Source organism: Phalacrocorax carbo, chromosome 5, assembly GCF_963921805.1.
Source record: "Phalacrocorax carbo chromosome 5, bPhaCar2.1, whole genome shotgun sequence".
Classification (NCBI taxonomy): Eukaryota; Metazoa; Chordata; class Aves; order Suliformes; family Phalacrocoracidae; genus Phalacrocorax; species Phalacrocorax carbo.
In genome coordinates, this window is record NC_087517.1 from 29584340 (window position 1) to 29606817 (window position 22478).

A 22478-nucleotide genomic window follows, 5' to 3' on the forward strand; every position below is an offset into this window, starting at 1 on the left:
GCTGCTTGCAAATCAGCCTCCTTATATGTAGCACAATTTTAGGAAATCATTCTGAAATCAATTGCAAGATGCAGAATGGATGGTTCTCTTACAGTCCTGTCGTAACCACAGAGAAGTCCATGGGTAGATTAAGTGTCAGAGCCTGGGAACACATGATAGTGGTGGGGAATGGCTAATGTGTGGTTGCGCAGTTCTCTGAAGAATGTGTAGCACAGGGAGCCATGTCAGGGAAGTGAGTTCTGCACAAAACTGTAGATCTGATGAGGACTGTAATATTTATATCTCCTCAAGGAGCAAGCACTACATTAAAAGAAATCTGTCTGCTGTACTTACTAGACTTGGTGAAAACCTGCAGTAAGCTTCCTTAATATAAATTTACTTTGATTGGAGCATTGTTTTTCTGTTTATTCTGTAAGTTCAGGTTTCTTTTCCGTATCAATAGTCATGCATCGGAAACATTTGAACTGGTATTCATCTGCTGTTTCCCTGTCTGAGAACTGCTATCTGATCAAACCAATATTTTTTAATTATGTATTTATAGGCAGATGGGAGAATAGTTTACAGTCAATGTATGATCTTCTCTGCAAATCTTGGAAAATTGTGGGGTTTTTTTTTAATATTGCCTTATCAGTTTCTCTTTTTTTATTACTGATGACTTCATTCTGTTTGAATTCAATGCTTCAGTTTCTTTGGGGTAAACTAATAGATTATGTATGCGATATTTGCACAGTGCTGATTGAATTCATCTGGTGAGTTTGAATGTGGTTCATATATTCACATAATTGTCAGGAGCCAACTTTAAATTCAGAACTGTTTCATGAGCATTGCACAGGGCATCATATTCATCTCACATTACTCAGGAGCGGGTAAAACTTTCATGGTAAGCTAGATATGCAGCTCTTTCAAAAGCCAATGTCTTTTACATTTGTGCTTATAAACAGCGGTGGAGGAAGGGAAAAAAAGAGTTGTGGCACTTCAACCATTTCCTGAAAAAATGAAACTGACAGTCTGACCGGCCCTCTCCCAACCTGTTCCCCCCACCTTTCTAACAAATTCTTAACCTGCTGGCCATTTTTGACCAGACTTGGCAAGTGATTCAATGTTCAAAATATACTGGCTCACTAAGTTTCATGAAAATAGGCAGCCTGCTAGAGAGGCCCAGACAAATGCCCTTGCTGGGGAGAAATGCTGCAGTGTGAACTCAGTCCCATTATCGGACACCAGAGAACCCACAGGAGAGAAGCACAGGAAATCAGACTTCACGGAGCTGTTTGTTTCCACAGAGATTATGTTTGTGTTTTCACACTAATCCAGATGGATAACATTCCATGTGCTGCTATCTTTCATTCGAATGTTCCTACTCATTGTCATTGTTAGGGTTTGTACTTTAATACGGTGTGGCAGAGGTTTGCCAAAGAACAAGCTGTCAGGCCCAGTCTTTTAATATATCTAATCAGCTTGATCTCTGCAGCACCTTCACTTGCTGGGTAGATGGGTTTAAGCAGAAGGAAGTTCACCTGCAGGAGAACTGCAATAAATGGAGCACAGGCTGCTGTTACTCCCTCTTACAATAAAAATCTCAGATTTCATTTTAAAAGGGGGGGTGTGTGTGTGGAAACATGTATTTTCAGATTACCTCTTCAGCCAAAATACCTGGAGGTAGAAAGTGGGTACGTGGCCATGAGGCCACTGGTGGCAGGTGCTAATACCGTTTGCAGAGAGCTGCAGGGAGCCAGATTGGCCAAAATCAAACTAGACCCGTTTCCTGTATTTCAGCATTTCCCTCTCTTAGCTAGTGCTGCTTTGGGTAATGATGTTGGCAAAGCAACAGGGACAACACTTTGGGCCTTATCTGTATGTTAGCAGCCCTAATTAAATGCTTTATCTGTACTCACAAGTAAAGTCAGGGGATTTCACAGGTATTGTATTGCTCATGAGCTGTGGACCAAGCTTCACTGTTCTAAGTGATAGCCCCCATTAGCTAGTCCTCAATTCCAGTGTTTTGCAAACTGGAAATGGTTCTCCACTATTTGACAAGAATTCATGCAAGGAACAGAAGCATTTATCTGTGGAATGAGTCAAGGGGAAAAGGGAATGTACTTTTTTTTTTCTCAATAGTCCACAGGGTTTGTGTAAGCTTTCTGCACTGTCTTGGCAGATCATGAGAAAAATTTCATATGCTCTGGAAGAGTTCGGTAAGTCAGCCAGAGAAGCTTGAAACCTCTGGGACTTTGTAGAATAGAGGGGCTTGGATACCTTAGGATCCAGGGAAGGCAAGTAATTTAAGTGTTTGCTTTTTCATGGAAACATACTGATGCTGCAAGTAAACATTTCCAATCCTGGTTGCATATTCAGTTGTATTTGCACCTTACGTGGAATTTCCCTTCATTGATTGCCTCCAATCTAGATTGCTATTAGATAGTAGAAACTACTTGTTATTGAACTGATAGGCTTATGTCCAATCTTTTGTATGTGCTTTCCAAATTCAGTTTGCTGTGCAGACTGAATCCTATATCCTGTATCTTTATACCCTACAAAAGGCTTCCCTAGATTCTGGCATAATCATAGTGGAGTGCAATGTGAGATGATGCTCCAAAAAGTCTATGCTCATGTGAATAAATCTTTATCTGTGTATCCCATTGTTGGTGAAGCAGAGTTAAGGTTACAGATTAAGGGAATATATGACGATGTGCTGCAATAACAATGGTCTGAGTTTAGGAGCAGCCACAAATAAATTCTATTACAATTCCCTATGAATGCCAGTAAATGCTACTGAGGCATACAGTCAGTATTCACCACAGTACTGACTAGAGCAGGGCTGGAAATAGCTGTGGGAAACTTTTAATTTATTCATTTTCAACGTGGCTTTCAGATATTTTTCTTTAATCCTTCCAGATATAGCTTGATCTTCCACAGTTATACAAGTCCAGCTGTAAGATTCTGGAAGGCTCACCAGGGTCAAAATCCACAAAGACAGGCATGTGTTTAACTTGACAAACTAAGCAACTTCACTAGCTTTACCACAGCAATTTGCAGTGTATGCAGTTCAGCATACAAGTGAGTCTTTGTGGATTACTAAGTGGATTACTGTTTAATTACCACTTTTAATAAATGGTGTCAAGCTTTAATAGTGTGCTTTCCCATCTCTCTTGCCTCCCCTCTATTTTCATGGCTGATGTTTCAGTTCTTTGTATAATTGGGAGGGAGGTTGTTTTTTTATGAGATAAAACTACTTTCTGTGCTTCTCTGTGAATATGGCCTATTCTTTACCTTGAACAAATGTAATTTTAGGGAAATTCCACATTTAGCGTGGGAGCAAAAGGAAACATTTTTCTGGCAGCTTATCATCATCATCATCATTATTATTAAAATATGATAGCCATTTATAGCTGCTCATAGGAATGTTAAAAGTTTCCTTGTGCTCCCCCATCTGTCTGCATCCATCTGTTGTCTCTTGTCTTGTACTGGAATTGTTAAGTTCTTTGGACAGGGACCGCCTTTTTGAAAAACAGGGATCAAGTTCACAATTAGCAGCTTCATTAATACGAGAAAGCAAAAATAAGGGTGATATGAGCCAGTAGGCACTATGCAAGTCAGGAGAATCAAATGTTCGTAATCCATTTGTCTCAGGTGTGGCAATCCTCTGTGTATGCTCACATGGGAGCCTGGTAAGTGTTACATTTGTGTGTACATATGAGTTTTATTTAGCATTTTTCATTTTTTTCAGTGTCTGCGCAGGTGGTGGGAATGCTGATCGTATCCAGAAGTTACGGAAGGAGTACCATCAGGCCAGGCGAGAAGGCTTACCTTTCTATGAGGATGATGAAGGAAGAATGCAGCCATCTGATTATGAGCAGCGCTGGGTAGGTCCACAATATGGTGCAAAGTGCTTTTGCAGCATTCAGGGTTAGCAGAAGGTGCTGATTTGTTTGTGTTTTCCAGAAATCCTGTGTCAGCTTAACATGAATTTGGGGGATTTGTAGAAATGGAGAAATGCTTAATGCCAGCCCACCAAAGAAAACATTAATAACATGAAAACTTGGCTAAAAATCACTTGTCTGTTCGCTGTGTTTGATTTAGGCCCAGGTTTCCTCTCATTAGGCCCAAGATACAAAGTCACTGCTAAACTTTGTCACATGTGGTAGCATCAATGCTTTTCAGCAGGATTTATGGTACTCTGGCAGTTCATCCAGTGATTCCCTGGGTTAACAAGAGTGTTAGAAGAGGAGACTCACTGTGCTCAGCTGCAAAGCAACACGGAGGAAATAGAGGCTTGTCTGCTCCTGCCTTTCCTTCTGCACACTGGACAGTAGCAATCTGGCCACAATACATCCTGAGTAACTTTTATAAAGTGAAAAATGGAATAATTTTCTCCTCTCCCATCAAAGGATCTTAAAATATTCTACTAACACTATAGAACTGTTATCAACATGCTGTATTCCCTATTTTACATCTAGGAGTCACGCAATACAGAGATGTATTTTCTACCCCACTACTGAAGAGTAACCTATGGTAGAACCAGAGACTAAATCAAGAGTGCTGGGTTTTTGAATGTGTTAAATAAATGCAACAGCTATAGTCTATGGGATTACAACTGCAGCACTCAAGAGCTCCACCTGAACAGGTTTCAGAGTTGGACTCTGTCTCTCTAGAAGTAATTATAATCAACCAGCATTCAAAAATGTAACTTTGATAAGATGCAATTTATGCTAGATTTGAAATTTTAGTTTAAAAAGAGGCAGAATTATGTTAAAATATTAAGAATCTAAACACACCTGAAGTTTGAACTAACATTGTTGGTTTTAATGTCCTCCAAACTATCAGTGTGAATGCTGAAGTGAAATCTTCAATGATTGGGGTTATAGTCCAAAAAAAATCCTATGCAAGACTAGACTTTATTGCGGTCACAGAGAGATAGAGTTAAAAGGGATGTTTTTACATAAATTATCATATATATTTGTTCGTTAACCAAAAAAATGTGGTTGTATATATTATTCTGTTACCAAAAGTGTCACCTTCAGCAAAATAACTCTTTCCTTAGAGCAGTTAACTTTAATCTACTGCTTTAAATTTTGTGACCCAAATTTGGGAATCTATGTAGCTGCCATTCTTCTGAATAGCTTTTGTAAACTAAAATGAGAATATGCATCAAATATGTCTTACTGTTGAAATTGTATGCCAAGTTAAGTGTCCTGACAAAGGCCCCAGACTGGGCCAGTGGTACGTCTTCAGCAGCTTGAGGATTTCTACTTCTTATCTGAAACTGATAAAGCTTATTAATCCTCAGAGGAGTCTGAGATTTATGGTCCAGTATAGTTTCCTAAGATTCACAAAGGTTTCTTCTAGGTAATCCTTTTTAAGCCTTTCCTATTAGGTATAATGCCCAGAGATTACTGATTTCCAAAAGCTTTGCTTTTCCTGTGAGGCAAGTTTTACTTCATCAGAACATCTGAAAGGGAGCCTTAAGTATCTCAATCTTGAACTGATTAATAATAGTGGCACCAGGATTGTTTCTTTTTGTCCTTCCAATGCAGAATATTTTCAGATGTTTTTATTGTGAAGCATGGCAGTCTGCTCAAAAATCAGAGTTTACCTTGATTGCTTTAATACTCTGAAGTTTGTTGCTGCAACAGTTCATCTTGTTGAAGTGGTTTTAAAATTTCAAAGACTTCTGGTCTCTTCACTGCAACAATACCATCCATTGATCCATTCAGCCTTGCTTTCATAGGCACTGTCTTTCAGTCTGGAAAATACTGTGGCCCCAGCTGGCTCTCTTTCGACTCCTGGCTGAAATTTCTACTCTGACATGTAGTTTTATCCATAAAATACATATGTTACATCAATCCATTCAGACAGAAAAGAGGAAACAAAAATAGAATCAAAATATTAAAAAGAAGACAAATGTCTCAAAGCATCTTGCCAGGAGAGTCCTCAAGATACTTTATAAGCAATGTAGTCTTTCCCACCTCGGGCTTCTGACCCTCAGCAGTACTGTGGTAACACAGATTGAACAACAGCTGATTTTTTTCCACCTTTATTCGTCAGTGAAGAGACATGCTGGTGACTAATTGCATAATTCTAAATAAATAAAAACTTATGCTAATCTTCAGGGTATCGGGTCTTTCTTTAAAGCTGAGGACAGACAGCTGAGGAGGAGGAAAACCTTCTGGTATAAGTTTTCTTCCTTCCCACAGGAGGTTATGGCACCAGGGAAGCTGCAGCTGGAAAGGAGATGCTGGGTCTCCCTATGTATTTTTAATACTCGATTAGTTCTTTCTATGCTTTTGTCAGTCAGCTGTTTTACCTAAGCCAGCTTTCCTAGAAGATGTCTTTCTAATGTACAGCAGCTGCTGTAATCACTTCCCACCATCTCATGAAATGTGCAGATAAGTTGGGAAATAACAGAAGATAATTTGAGAAGACACTATCCCGTCACGAATCAACGGCCTCAGAAATGGACCCTGCGTCTTGTCCTCCAAAAAAGTATCTGAGAACTCATGAGGCAAATTTCTATCTGATAAAGCTGACATTGACAAGTGGCCTTTAGCTGACACTGTAATGGGACAGAATTTCTAATAGAAGGGGTATTTCTAACAATCTACTTTTTTTGAAGTGGGATAAATCAAGTTAAAGTGCAGAGCAGGCTGAAAAGCTAGCATTGTAAGGGAAAATGATCTCATGACAGGCAATTGGGATCCATAAATGTTTTAAAAATAAGGTCAAAAATTCATTTTAAATAGGCTTGCTATTCTCTCATCATCCATTCCTCCTCCCTGCATCCATTTTCCAATTCTCCTCTGTTCTTCTCGTCTGTTGCTGGATGAATTTTTTGCTCTCTTGCGCCTTCATTCTGCTCTCCCTTCCCCACAGTCTGTTCTTTTTCTTTTTGTAAGTAACTGAATAATTCAGTTTAATGTGTCTCCATAAACAGACGCATGTATATAGCACTGTCTGTGCTATAGAGCCGGATCCTTTGAAATGATTTTCCAGTTCTTTTGTGCTTCAGTTTATTGTTGAGTTTTGCATCCTTTGGACTCCTCCCCACCCCCACCATCCCTTTTTCAGGTTTATAACTGGGATAAATGATAAGCCAAATTCTGTAGGTTGAATCACAAGGCTTAAAGTAAACCTCAGCAAGTTAACCAAAGGACAGGCTGATGATAAATATTGTCTAGGAAAATGGATGCCTGTTGTTGTCAGTGTAATATGAGCTTACCTTAAAATTTTCTGACAGCTAGGGTGTATTGGCAAGTATCGGCACAAGACAGAGTTTAGTCATGTGCATACTCATGTCTTAGTGGGACATCAGGTATCAAAAGTGTTCATTAACATATCCTGTACAAACTTAACCTGGCTCTACAGAAACAGCTATGATATGTTTATGTAGTATTGTCTTATACAGCAGTATCAGTCAGAACCTGTGAGAACTATGCAAGCAATAAGCTGCAAGAACTCAGACAGTATCCCTAGGAGTTGGAGGGCTTTTTCATGGGGCACTCTTCTTCAAGGCTTTAGTGTCACAAACTAATAACAGATCATGAGAAACAGAGAAGGAGCTGTCAAGACAAAGCCGTGAAGTTAGCATCTGCACTTGTATTTAGGGGCATTTAAATAATGAGGAATTAATCATCTGTTTGAGGATTTACTTGGATTGTCTTACAGACTTTGTACAAATCCAGTTACTCAAAACATCAATTCTTTCCTTCAGGGTGGCAGTAAATCCTTGAAACTTTATCTTTTTTTAAGGTACAGTCAAGGAATGCGTGTAACACTGGCCACATTGCAAATAGTTCTTCATCTGTTAGTGACCACATGAGCTTCACTGTACTATACCTTATATAAAGTGGTTCTAAAAGCCGTTTTTTTATTTGCAGATCAGATTTGCAAGCTGATAAATAACCTAAAGATATAAGAAAACCTCTTTCTGGATACTATCTATGAACATTTCAATTGAAACAAATCTGTAATATACTGAGTTTTGTCAGTTCCCAGCTGAGAGTATGAAAGAAGAATCATACCTGTCCGTGTTAAAGGCTAATTACTTTATTGTGTGCCTGGCAGGGATCCAAGCCTAAAAATCAACCAGAACAAAAAAAGGAGCATTAAGAACTGCATTATTTTTCCATAATGTGTCAAAAGGTTCTATGCTTGCTTCAGGATGAATAAGGAGCTGTTTGTACTTTTCATGATCAATTAATTCCAGGTTCAGGATGTTGCATTCAAATAGGTTAGGTTCCCAAAACACACAGACGTTTGTGTTGGACCGTGGTTAGAAACCAAAATTCCAACTTTTGAATAACATTCCTGTCTTCTAGCGCAATGGGAGAAGCTGACAATTTTATGTACTATGTGAAACCATATAGCAGAAACGGCTGTGAATTCCAGACTTTCTGAGCCCACAAACTATTAGTAGAAAAGATTGAATTAAAAAAAAAAACTTAAGAGTATAACTGCTTTGAAAACAATGAATTGGAAGTATTTGTATATATGTTATGAAAATATTAATTAAGAAAGTACATAAAATATTTTATTAGGATGTATGATTAACTTACCTATCAAAAACTTTTTATGGTCACTATTTATCTGTATAATGAAGGTTTCAGATTTGGGTGTATTTTAAAGAGTTGTTCAAACTAAGCAGAGAGGTTTTGAAATTTACAGGCTGGCTTTTGGGAGTAGGTTTGGGGGGAAATTATTTTGGAGAAATCCCTGCCAAACCTCATGCGAAAAATAAACTATTCCAAATGGCACATGCAAGGAGAGCCAAACTCAATTCCATTAATACTAGTAATAAAGAGTGACTGTTGTAACTTGTTTGGAGTCATTCCTACTTACACAAAGGTTGATTTGGCGTAGATTATCTGAACCAGAGGGGAATCTGAAATGCTCGTGTCTTCATGCTAGCAGTATGTACACACTCTTATTTACCAAGGGAAATAGTTTTGATGCCATATGTCGTCTTATCAAAGCCCACTGGTACTGTTTATACCCTACATTATTATGTGGATTCCAGAAATACATCATGCCATCTATTGCGCAAGGTACCTCATCACACAGATACTTTTTGTTTTATTTCAACACGGGGCGGGTGATTCTGAGGAGGACAAACACTAAGCATTTCTCCTTCTTCATACAAGTAGTTGAAGAAAATCAGACAAAAACATGCGGTGCTGCCAGGCTGTGGCCATCTTTGCAGGCTTGCAGCACTGAGAGGTTCTACATTAACACGTGCCAGCGGTCGTGTCCCTTGCAGTTAGGAGAGGTTCTTCTGATGTTGCCTGAATAGAGAACTTGAGTGGGGCATCACAGAGATCATGACAGCTGCCACAGATCACGTTGATACGATATGAAGAGCCCTAGAGGTTTTCTGTTGTACATATTTTTTCTAATTTGCCTGTATGTTTAGGGAGGCAAGAAACAAATTGATGAAGGGAGTTGGTGAACAGGTAATCCGTGCGCTATAGTATGCTGAACAGTTACTGCATTTGTGCACATAGAGGCCACAGCTCTGCAGCTTTTTTCCTCTGGGGCACAGCTGAATGGGCACAGAAATAGCCTTTTTAGAGCTAGGCTGTATCTGGCTTCACTGCAGTTCTGAGCAGCACAGTGGCTGGGTCTTTGCAGTATAGACTTTAACAGTTTTCTGTCGACTTGTTGATCGCTCCATAGATAGGTGACTGTGTGGCCACTTTGCCTGAGTGTGTGTACACACTCTGTCAGATCTTAGGCCAGCATCACATGGAGAAGGTAGAAGAGGATTGAGATTTTAACACAGAGCCTTTGCATGTGGGTTGCTAAAGCTAACACTTTGCACTTTGCACCTTCCTTACCCTCAGTGATACGTACTTCTCCATGACAGCTTGGTCCCGACCCCTAGCAAGTCAGTGCCCTACATACTATAGAATCAAATACAGCTGCTCATGGGTCTGACTACAAGGAGGGGAAAAAAGGTAGGTTTCCTTTTAAAATTGACCTCCTCTTCCTCAGGCCATTAGTAAGAGGCCTGCTTCAACTTCTGGAAAGGGGCCCCAGTTACAACTATGCTCATTTTTTAATCACAAGACATGTCTGTAATGCTATTGAAATTCATGTCTGAAGCTAAGCATGCACTTAAGTATTTATTAGATCAGGCCTGAAATCAGGCCTCAAACTTGACCCCTTCTTAGGCGCAAGCTTTTGCCTTTACTACCAGGTATCTGGTGCATTTATCAAATAGATGCTGACATGGTTGACTTCTTTTTGAATTCTCACAGCTTAATCTCCCTGAGTTATGTTCTTGTTCAGTGCGTCGCTGATTAAAAAGGAATCTCTTCACTAAAAAAATTATCCAAAGAGTTGCCTAGCTCCTGTTGGCCCAGAGAGCACTCTGCTTCCTAAAGGTGCTGGTCACCGTCCAGCTCTGCCTGCTAGGGATAACATCCCACTAAAATGGATAGTAGCTTTGACAAAGGACTGCAAAATTTGTCCTTTTAACATAATGGAAAGCAGAATGACCTCAGTGAGGCAAACAGCAACGGTTGTCCGGCATATACAGAACAAGGTCGAGCTTGAAAGAAGCTGGGTCAAGCAATACAACTATGTCATTGAGGCTGTTACAGAGTACAGATCTTTTATTTGTTATAGTTAAGTATGTGGCAGAAGCCAACTGAAATAATGGACTTTCGATTACTTTTGATTTCTGGATTGAGTTATTCTATTGTATATCTATGCAGCAGTTCTCACTACTGCAGCACAAGATCTGAGGTGGAGGCCTTGGGTCTTCTTGAGTTTTGCTGAAGTTCCTCACTGCAAAATGCATTAGCAGAACTGCTTGTTAAATTTCATCCTAGGCGCAGTTTCAGCAGTCAGGGTGTCGGTGCTCTGGCTACATTGTTGTCTTGCCGTTAAAAAACACTGAAAAGTTCAAGATTTCTTCACAGCCAAGGTGTGAAAGTAATTAGAATCTATCACTGGGTGCTGGGTGTAAGCAATTATCTATGAATATATAAAGCTCTATTCTTCTCAACAAACAGGCAAAATTGTTATAATTATTTAAAACGAAAAAGTAAGTCACTGCACTGACTCAGACATGGAGAGATTGGGCGGATAACTTTATTAGTTCCAAGTCTAAGCTCTGTAGTGCAGATGCTAATCTAATATCAAGACTGCATTAAAATAAAGTACAAAATATGGAAAAAGAGAACTCCATTTACCCTGTAAAGCTGGTGCTGTACATGAGTTTGGTTTTCTGCTCAAGGCCAGCTCTTTTTAACTTTCAATCTCAACTGTTAAAGAACACTTGGAAAAAGGAGCACTAGCACCTTGTTTCTTGCTCAATAGGGGATCCAACTGGAACACATTCCTTCTGTCAGTTGTGCTGAGTTCTGAGAAGTTCTGAAAAAGTTAGTAATCAATTTCAGTTTTGTTTGCATTTGGTTTTTTAAACCTTCTTTAATGTTCTTGATTTGTTTAGTAAACTGAATTTGTAAGCAGGAATTTCCCAATGCAGAAGAAAGTCTAATAAAATACTGGCTCTGTACAACCTAATCTGAAGGGTTGATTTCAGTTTGATTTTTTTTTTTTAGTATTTTTGAGACACTTGCTGTGCAACTGTATTTATTAACAATAAGAAAGCAAGAACGACAAATACTGCTGTCTGTGTTTTTGCAGCTTTTTCCTCATGAAATGGCCTGGCTGCTGTGTTAAGTGTCATGCTATCCAACATTAAGTATAGCCATTCCAGCTGAACTGTATGTCATGAGTTCTGTATGATAGGAGATATTGAGTCTTCTGTAATCCAGGTGATAGTGGGATGTCTGCCTTCCAAGCAGAAACATGAGTCCTGGCCCTGCTGCCTCCAAGGGGGCCTGCTCTTCCAGGCAGATGATATGTGAATAATCCAGTGTCCCAGAGTAGGATAGATTTCATAATGTGGTATATCAAATTCAGCGTGTATGTTGTGAATGCGTACAACTGAGCAAGAGGACAAATACAGGTATCTCTTCTAAAATGCAGTCTGGTCACCAATTGTAAGATTCTTCTGGGTTTAGTCCTTTCATCTGTTTTCTTGATAGGCTGGAAGGAATGACTGTCAAAATTACTATTGCAAATAATGCACTCCTTCCTGTGTTAGGAAGACCATTGCTGCATGTGGCAACAAATAATGGCAGTGTCTCTCAAGGAACATGGACCCTGGGGACGCCTGAACCAGGTGTGTGCTTTACACCATCAGATAGTCCAAGAAGAGTCAGAGTAGCAGAATACCTAGGGTGAAATTATGACTTTGAAGTTACTATATGACTCAAAACAAAGTGAGCAAATTGGGATTCTGAGGAGATCCAAAAGTTTCTTGTATTGTAGTAAGCGTGGTTATATCAAATTATATTCTGTACTTCATAATTTTATAATAATGCCTTCAAGATAAGATGAAAATTTATAATTTGAAATACATGCCTGTGCCTTCCATCCCTGGTCTGCTATCACCAAAACAAAGTCATTCTGACAATCTAAATTCAATATTCCTGTGGAATGATTATAGGGGAATTTAGCAAAATAGTATCTAGTGATACCCACCAGTGGATCAGTATTAACATTTACATTTGCATTTGAAGTTAATTTTCAAAGTATTTCTCTTAATTTGCTAGGAAGATACCTGTCAAGTTAGCAATTAAACTGTAATTTGGTCACTGAGGTGTTTACACGGATTAATAGATCTCTCTCTTAAGCGTATGCTCCGGGGTTTGAAATAATAGCTATATTGCGTGGTAGCATGACCCCACTTGAGTTTCACACACACATGCACAAAATCAAATTCCATCACATTTTAATGCAAATTTTACCTTTGCAAATGATGGCCTGAAAAGAATGAGTTTCCATGGTAACCTTAGGGAACACATAACCTGTTTATCATAACTTCTCCATGAAGCAAGACAGGGGGTGGGGAACACGCTTTGATGTCAGCTGTATTTTTCTGTAGACAGCATTCTGCTGTAGCACATATAGAGAATTTACCAAAATGCTCCCATAGTGCACTGAATAAACTTCTTTCCCTTTCTTAGAAACGGAAGCAGTCATATAGAATAACATAGGAGGGAACTGCAATAGGCAGTATTCAAAACCATTAACTGACCTTTCAGTTACTGTCTATAGTTTGACAACTAGGTCAACATTTTGAAAGACCAATAACAAATTAATACTTAAAACAGATCTCTTCCATCACTTTCTGTCTCCTTGTTTTCCCTCCATGCTTTATGTTTGGCCCTCAGGTATCCTTGCTGCCTTTCAAAGGCACTTTAAGTTTTTTTTGTTTTCTTGTTCTTCCACTTCACTGCTGAAAGTACTGTTTGAAAAATGCCTTGAAATATCTCTGAACTCCTACATTGTGGAGCTACCACAGAAAAGAATATATTGATTATACTTCACATTCAGCGCTGACTTTCAGAGTTGAGGTGGTGGCTCCTGGAGCTGCCATTAGCAAGGAGTGAGTTTGATGGCTGCAAGCATCTGCAAGGTTGTATTTTTCGTGCAGATGCACAGTAACTCCTGGCTAAAGGAAAGTATGTCTGCAACATTTTTTTAAGGTCATTAGGAGTAAGGAACAGATGTTGAGGGTTTTCAGAATGCTGCTTTGAAGTGCCATTTAGGAGTCAACTGACAAGACTGACCCTATAGGCAGTGATTTTTGGGACTGGAACACAGAGGAACCATTGCCCACAGTTACCCATCTGGTATCCATCTGGTACCAGCAAACAACAGACAGTACCAAATCACAGAGAAACCGTACCAACTGCTAAATTGGTATCAGCAAGTAAAGAAGGTCGCCACCCAACAGCAGTTGCAAGCAGGAGAAACAATGTCTGTAACATTTACAGACTGGTATCTGAAGATCCGGAGGAACCTGGTGCCATAGCATATGGAAAGCAATTCCTCTCTCTAAGCCTGCTTATGCTGATGTTGTTTGCTCAGTACTAATCCAGGTTTGGGGGGTTTTGTTGTGGGGGGTTTTTTTGTTTGTTCAGGTTTTTTGGTGGTGAAGTTTTTTTGATTTGGTGGTGGGTGGGGTTTTTTTGTTAACCATATTGAATTTGCAGCCTGGAGAGCTTTTGTCATGATGCCATTGAGAGAGCGCCTCTCTTTAGTGGCATCTATGTTTAACAGGATTAAGGAGGATTTAATACCCTGTGCTACAGACTAACCATTCAGATTCTAGGAGTGCTGTTCCAGAGTGATGTCAAATCACAATGGAAGGACTTGAGGTTAACTTGTAACTCCGTGACGATTTACTCTTTGCCGTTTTTCTTTGATGTGAGGTATTCTTGGGGAGAGCTGCAGTACGGGGTTGTTTCCCAATTTTATTGCCATCTTCCTCTTCTTCCCTTTGTTCATTTTCCCCCTTCTTCCTCCTTTTCTTCTCTTGAAGCAGTGTGCTGGTTTGTACAGTAGCTAAGTGTTTAGAATGTAATAATACAACAGTGAGAGATTTACTGCCTCTAGGCGCTACCCCTTCTACTCTTGAGGACCTCCAGCAAGGCATGATTTTATAGACAATGAAAGGCTCACTCTCCCCTGTGAAGCTGCCTGCCTGCAGGAAGCTTTTCACTGTCTATTTCCACTCCTTGCTCTGCAATTTAGTTCCATGCCCTGCTATTTCTGCCTTCCCTCCCTCTTTCCTTCCCTGACATACACATGCATATACCCCCCACGTACACATTCAGCACCAACACCAGATGTAGGTAGATGTGGCAAAATAGCATTATCTCTATGTGTGCATTAAAAACCTCAACAATACCCCAAACATTTTTGTTTCGCCATCCTCATCATAAATGGAAATATTGATCTGTCCCCTGTTTGCTTTCCAGGTACTGACACTGTCATTTCATTTTCCCTAAAAAGAACACAAGCTCGTAGCTGGGCTGCAAAGCGTGGCCATTACACCCTGGCACTGGTGCCAAGAACTCTGCTGACTTAGCTACAGAAAGATGCTGAAAGCCCCTGACTTTGAGAGAAAATTCAATTCAATTTACTTCATACAGTGTCTCTCATGAAGTATTTCAAAATGCCTTATATCAGGAGATAAGATAATGAGAAAATGCTTTAGAGAACTGGGTATTCAGATAGCAAGACAAAATGATACACAACAATAAACGGGAGTAAAAGAAAAGATGACTGTCATTTAAGAGCAGTAATCATCTGGATAAGTAGTCTTGTAAACTAATTACAGTGAGAAGAGAAGCAAAGAATGTGAGACTGGGAGGAACAAGAAGCAGCTTAGTTTCAAACAGGCTAAGGCAGAGGACTGGTTTCATGGGGGGATTGTACACTGTACTGTAGAAGAACTTCAGGAGATCTGCTTCAGAAATGTATTCACATGTATGTATTATGTATGCTGTATATTGCATCACAAGTGTATCTCAGTGACAAGTTATTCTCTCTAGTGGCTGGTAAGAGATTAATTACATTGCCCTGGTTCAGTGGAAGAGCAATTGAAATGCCCCCTTGTAGCTGGAAAGAATCAATGTTGATGGGTGCTGAGGTTTTTTTGTTTTGCTGCTTTTAAGTTTTGCTCTCAGCTCAAGGGCCTCTGTTTGCCTCTACTCTGAGAAAAGGTTTGCAAGTGAGGGTGTCGCAAATCTGGTGCTCATTAAAGACAATTAAGAGGTAAAATTAACCAAAACATATTATACAACTAATGAAAAGGAAGCCACCCACAGAGACGGACACAGGCCAGGAAATTATCTCATTTTGCATGGTCACGGGAAACCATAGTCCTCCAGCACCAGGGATCGGGTGATCACAGAGCTAGGGTTCAGAAAGCAGAATATTATCTGTGTGGGGCTGTGCAAAAACACTTTGCAGTTTTGGCTTCACCTCCATCTTTGCTATTTTCTCTCTACTTAGTGTTGCAAGATACAGCAAATGCTGAGAGCTTGTTTTCTACTAAGCTAAGGCAATTGCCATGTTTTTAAACTGTTATGGGAACAGCCTGTTTCCCTTTTAAAGTTCCCATCTGTGTTTGTATTTCCCTCAGTCTATTGCCTTTATAGAGAATTTTCCGCTCTCTCTAAATCTAAACCATTAGTTTCACCTCCTTGAACAAGAGGTAGGAGGAGAAGTAAATCCAGAGATAATCAGCCCTGCTTAGTTCCAGCATGGAGCACTGCCATCATCAGTGTTCCTGGTGTTCTTTGCATAGGGAGAAGGGACAATGCCTGTAAGTACATACATTTGTGTGTGCGTATGTATATGTATGTACGTATGTGTGTATATGGAGAGAGAGAGAGAGACAGAAGGGGAGCATTTAATTGCCTAGCAATCTGACCGACCAAGTAGTGTTCTGATTGCATACAGCTGATTTTCTAAGTGAAAAATTTCAAAACTACTCACCAGCAAAACCAAGATCATCAGTGACTCTGGAGTGTGTGTCTGTGTTTCTAACAGGGAAGAGGAAGGATGGTTTGATTACTGTCTCTTTTTCCCTTTAGACAAGGATGTTTTTCTCACCCAAGAGAAACGCATTCTAGCAGCATGAACATAACTATTAATCAACACTTAAGCAATAATCAGTGAATGAAAAATGATGACCAGAAACTGAAAATGTACTTGCATAGCTACTTTGGTGCTTTTCCTTTGAGATCATGCCCTTTCGTTTTAACATGAACAATTCTTAGAAAATTAGTGCTGATATATTCCAAAAGGCTGTGATTTAAAAAGCCAGCACTTATTTTTTGCTCTTAAAAAAATACTAACAGTGAATGATACATTAAGATCTGCATAAGTGATGTTATAAAGCTACCTCAGTAGTCTCTGAGATAGATCCTCAACTGATGTGAGCCAGTAATATCTTAGGGGGTTACTTCAGAGATGGAGGTGCCAAGGTCATCATTACTAGAATGCTGCATTCAGATGTGTGAAGATGTGTTCAGGATACAGAGATATAAATGTTTTTCCTGTGTATTTTCACTCAAAAAGGAGATACAGCCACTGAGAAATGCAGGTGTATATCAGCTTTGGGAATGCCTCCAAGAGGAATCAAGTGCTATTGAAGTTAAAACAAACCACCCTCATCAGTATTTAGCATGCTTTCCTGAATCAGGGCCAAGGTATGTGGTAGCACCCAGCAGAAACCAAGGCTGTGACAGTCTACTAGGAGTGCAGCAATACTTTTCTTTAGCTCTTCAAGATGTTTTTTGACAAACTTCTAATTTCAGACAAATTGACAAAATTCCAATAGCATCAAGTGTTCTTTGGAATTAAAGTGAGCATGTGCTTAACAAAAAGAAGGCTCAATGTTCCCTATGACTGAGCCCAGAAAACAGAACTTTGTCTATGAGATCATGACTTGGTGATGGGGCTGTGAACAGCCACCGATAGCCATCTGTTGATTCACCTTCCCAAATTATTTACCCTGTATTTTCTGTTGACAAGAAAACAAAAAAGTTTAAATTAGTTGCCAGACTGCCCAAAACCAACTTTGAAGGCATCAGACCATGATCTGAGAACCTCTAACAGTTATACCACCAAGATGTTTGTAAAATGGAGTGGAAACAGAAACGCAACGTTTCTCAGGACCTTCTGGGAAGATACTGCTTCCTTCTTTATTCTTGAAAACTGTCCTGTGAGCAAGTTTGTAACAGGGAAGTTGAAAGTGCTCTCCCTCCAGTTGTGGAGGTGATTCTGAGAGTTCCTGTGGAACATCATCTTGGTTTGCCGCTGCAGCCGCTTAGCAAAGAAAAGCACCACTAAGAATATCAAAAAGAAGTATTAAAGGTGCTGTCTTAGATCCTAACAATGGTAAAGCAGTACCAATGGGCTCATGTAACATTAGAATCTTCTTTGAGGACTGCTTCTGTCATTAAAATCAATGCAACTTAATTAAAGCAAATTATAGATAGATACATCTATAAATAAGATATTAAAGTGCGCTGCTGAATATGATAATTGCTGCATATTTAGCAATCAGCGTGTGTGTTCTGCTTTTGCCAGGAGGGATTTCTTTCAGTGGAATCAATGGAGCTTTATTAAAAACCATCCAAATTAGAGGGAGAAATGATGAGTGTTATAATAACGCAAAATCACTGTTTCAACTTTCATTGCAAAACCAGGAAAGCAAAATACATCCCTCTTTGTGTATGTAAGGAAAACATCAGGAAAATTCTTTTGAATCATGGACACTGGTAGAATTTTTAATTTTTACCTTTTGATGCAAAACATAAAAAAGCTAGACGGAGGAAAACATGTTTTCTCTGGAAATGCTGGAGGTCTTGGAGGCTGGGATAATTAGGATATCACAGCAGTAAGGAATTAAGAAGACCCCTTCAATCAACTTCCTCCATTTCACATGGAACATCCAGTTCACTACCTTACACCTCTGTTTTAACTGCTAAAGAAAGTGTTAGTGAGTCAAATTGTGCTCTTGACTTTCACTTGCAGTCCCTAGAACCAGGCAGACTGTTGAAATGCAGAAAATAAAATGGGTGAATTTTGGTGCTTCACCCACGTACGAAACATTGAGACTGGGGTGGGGAACAAATTCACTTACCTCTCTCAGTTTTTCTTCAGTTTTCACTTAATTGAAAACAAAAACCAACTGTGTCTCAGCAGAGGGGAGACCTGAAGGTTAAAGGGCAAATTCCGTTATACCACGGCTCTTTTGGCATGCTGAATCTCAACCCATGTGATTAGAAACGCTCACAGACAAAGGAAGAGCTTTGAGAACAGAGGTCAAAGCAGCATCTGAATCAACTCCTTTAACAAATGATCACAATTCTATTGAAAAATGTACTAAGCAATGCAGCAGTACCGTGTGCCATGTTTATACATAGGCTTCCAGGCAAAAAGCAGAACTAGGTGGCATTTTCAAGGCACTTGGGTGATGACAGAGCACATGCCTCACTCTGCAGCCTTCCTGGGACGGCTCCTGTCTTATAGTGCATGTCAGTCATATAAAGTACAGCAGTGGTATCATGCCATTTTTTATGGGGAGAAAACCACAATGCACAAGCTCAAGTGACTTTCCTGAGTATACACTGTGAATAAGTGAAAAAGTTAGGAGTCCCAGAACTCCTATCTCCATAAGCTCTTCCTGATCTTACATAATTTTAAGTCAGGCATGACTCAAGGGGAGTCAGCAGTATTTTGCATTGGGTTCACAAACGTGTAGCTAAAATTACATCAGCCTTGATAAAGTTATGCTATTGCTACTCATCTACTGGGCAGCACACACTCTTTAGTTTCTTTCTGATCTTAATGATAATTGAAATGTTTGGAGGAGGCTTATTGTTCAGAAGTGGGAAAAACAAAGGGTTAAAAAGAATTAAAAGGGCAAAGGAGATATTTAACGAATAAGTGAAAAATTAATAAGCCTGAATGCAACACCCACTGTGTGTTATTCCTTTTTAAGAGTGTGAAAATTCTGACTCTGAGCTGTGGTTTTCTATAGCTAGTTAGGAAGCTTTAAACAAAATTTTTAACAAACTAATCTCTGCAAAGATCATTAAAGTTTTCTATATGCAGCTCTAAATAAAATACCTGCAGGAGAGGTGACTGCGGCTTTCTGAGACAGCCACCCTGAAAATGGGTTTGCATCATTCTTGTCCTTTGAGCAGTACCCAAAGTCTTGGGTCCTCAGCCTGCCGACTTCACTCGGGACATACCTGGAGCAGGGAGCTCCGGTGGGAATTTGTGAGAGGAGGTAGAGCCCCGCACTGTCCTGCTGAATGTGCCTCCTAGAGCAGGGAGTTGCTGCTGTCTTCCATTTGCAGTGTGGTAGCTCTCATCTTGAGCTGTGTGTGAATGCACAAGAAAAAGTTGATTCTGGCTTCGTGAAGCTTAAACTTTAAAAAAGACCTCTATAGTTGTTATTGTCCATATCGCAGTGGGTGTCCTACCCCAAACACCTTGATCCGTATGAAAGGGGCAAGAGAGGCTCTCCTGCTAGCAGCTAGTCTTTTAGCCTTTAACAAATGCTCCAGGAGGAAGGCAGTGTAAGGCAGGTGAGGAGGAATGAAATGTATTGTCTCCTGGGAAAAAACACGGCCTCATGCACTTTTCTGCACCGTTTTCAGGGTAGCCTCAGGCTTCAGGATGAAGTAAATCCTTTCTCTGCTCTTAAAGAATTGTTCTTCTGCAGCCCCAGAGTTTTCCTGTAGGCAAATCCTAGACTTATTTCAAGATACCTGCCTGCAGGTGTACTCTACTTATGCCTTATAATTTATTTGCAAATATTTGAATAGTCTTGAGATATTTGTTTCTGGCTTGATCTACATGTGCATGTTCACATCACCTCTTTTATTTTTTTCCTGGGAAGTTTTCCTGGGGAGAATTGGCAGGTTAGAGATATTTGCTGTAGGCTTATCAGTTCCATTGGAAAACTTCTTGAAGTGGCCTGCATTTGTCATGTTTGCCAGGGACAAAGCTTGCACTGACACCTGCACAGCTTTTGTTTTCTCCTTTTCTTTACAGTTGCTTTCCTTTTCTGTCTGTTTTGGATCTGCATGTGATACATGAAACTATGACTCTTTCTACAGTACTCTGTCTTGAAACAAACATGGATTCCATTTGTCCAGGGAACTGGAGGTAGCCTCAGCACGCGTTTGTTGTTTTCTGCCTTTTGGCCCTTCACGTTGGTCCCCTGCTGAGGGCTGTGGAGTTAGAGAGAGGAGAGCAGCGGGCAGTGCCCACACCACTCTCCAGCCTGCGCATCCCCTAGCCTGGTTCTGCTGATGACTGGCAGGGGTTTAATTAAAGATGCAGAGGTGTCATAGGTTTTTTTCTGAAGTGACGTCTTTCTATCGCAGAAATCTTGTTTGCTAATGGAAATTACTGGTTTAAAAAAAAGAAAGAGAGAGACTTGAACAACAAAAATGTTACTAGCTATGTAGATGAAATGCCTTTCTGGCACACAGAAAATTGTGACCATGAAGACACTGAGTTATATGGATTCGATGTCTTGCCCATTTGTCTGGTAACTCCAAGTGTGGCCACTTGCTACATGCTTCAGAGAATTCATTGGGATTCCCAAAGGGGCAATTAGGAGAATAACCTGCTGGTACAGAGGTTTCTGCCTGGTCTCTCTTTCAGGGAATGGCTGATTCTTAGAGGCTTTACATCTCTTCAACCTGTCAAAGGCTTTACTGTCTTCTGCTAACCTGATGCTAGTTGTTTTGATTCATATGTGTATCCAGTTTATTAATTTTCCATTCTACAAAGGGCTTGGCCATACTGATACTTTGCAACAGTTAAGTTTCATGAATTGTTGTTGTTTTTCGATAAAGATAGCATTTCCTTTACTCAATTTAAGTATGCTGCTCTTTTAATTGCACTGATGGGATGATGGCTGTTTCTGTGTTTATCTCTACCCCGTTATTTTTGCATATTCATGTTTTGCTTGTTAGTTGAGGCCGCTCTAGACTAAGAGATGATCTCTTCATAATGATGGCTCTTACTTAAGTTGATGTCGTTAATTTAAACCCTAAAAATATGGGAGCATGTTTTCAATCATTCTTTCTGCTGTTCATTACCATACATTTGTGAAACGTGTATTTCATCTGCTGTCATGTTCTCTCTTTACTGATTGGGATGTTGGTCCCAAAAGCTCTTCTAGCCAAATACAGGCTCAACTAAGTAATGCACCTTCTGTCAGATCCTGCGTCCCACTGGTCGCCTCATGGTCAGTGTCCATTCGGCTTCAGTAGGACATCCAGTTTTTAATCCTTTTTATTAAGGTTATTGTTTGCTTACGTAAATATTTTGTGATTTTTAACTATGCAGTGGAAAACTCCGCACCTGTACTGAGGGCCAGCTGCATATGTCCTGCTTTGGGGAAGGAGGAGAAGCTGGAATATTTTGATCTTGTTAATAAGTTCCTTTCACACTGATTTTTAGCTTAGTTTGTTGTAAAAGACAGCAAGGAACCCCTTGCTTTGACTATCTCTGATACATAAATAGCTTTTACTAGGGAGGTGTTTCCATTTTCACAGTTTCTTTCTTCATCAGGGTAATATTTTGTTCTGGGCACCATTTTGCTGGTGGCTGACTGATGATACGTTTTTACTGTCGCATGGACAGATGGAGAAGGGAAAGGAGAAGAAATGGCTGAGTCTTTAATTAGCCGTGCAGAGCCAGAGCATGCTTTTTGAGTGCGTTGGGGGTTTTATATAGGGTGTGGAGACTCAGCTGCTCGATGGATCCAAATTAGCAAAATTGTGTATCCACTGCCGGGGTGTTTCTATGGTAACTGTCTCTCAAATCATATATACAAACAGACCTGGCAGGGGGTATCACCTTCTATCTAATCTGTAGGAAACCGTCAGAAAAGGGGTGTTTTCAGGCTGCAAAAAGGCCTTGCGTTGTAAATATTTTTTTATTTTCTGGTGACTGGTATAAGTTTTGGGATCACTGCTCGATGCTGGTTCAATTCTGAATCTGTTCGTGTTATTGCACGTTGACTGCCTGCTGTTACTCCTGGTAGGTGTGAGAGTGATCACCAGGAAACTTGCACA

General features: G+C 39.9%; 1 protein-coding gene across 3 annotated transcripts in view; it reads left to right on the forward strand.

The window, feature by feature from the left end:
- The window catches only part of PARD3B (par-3 family cell polarity regulator beta), a 436340-nt gene that overhangs the window by 380294 nt on the left and 33568 nt on the right, over positions 1-22478 (forward strand). For all 3 annotated transcript variants that reach the window (XM_064451805.1, XM_064451804.1, XM_064451806.1), the window contains exon 21: positions 3728-3863. In XM_064451805.1, the coding sequence (XP_064307875.1) occupies positions 3728-3863 (136 nt within the window). The remainder of the gene's footprint in view (positions 1-3727; positions 3864-22478) is intronic.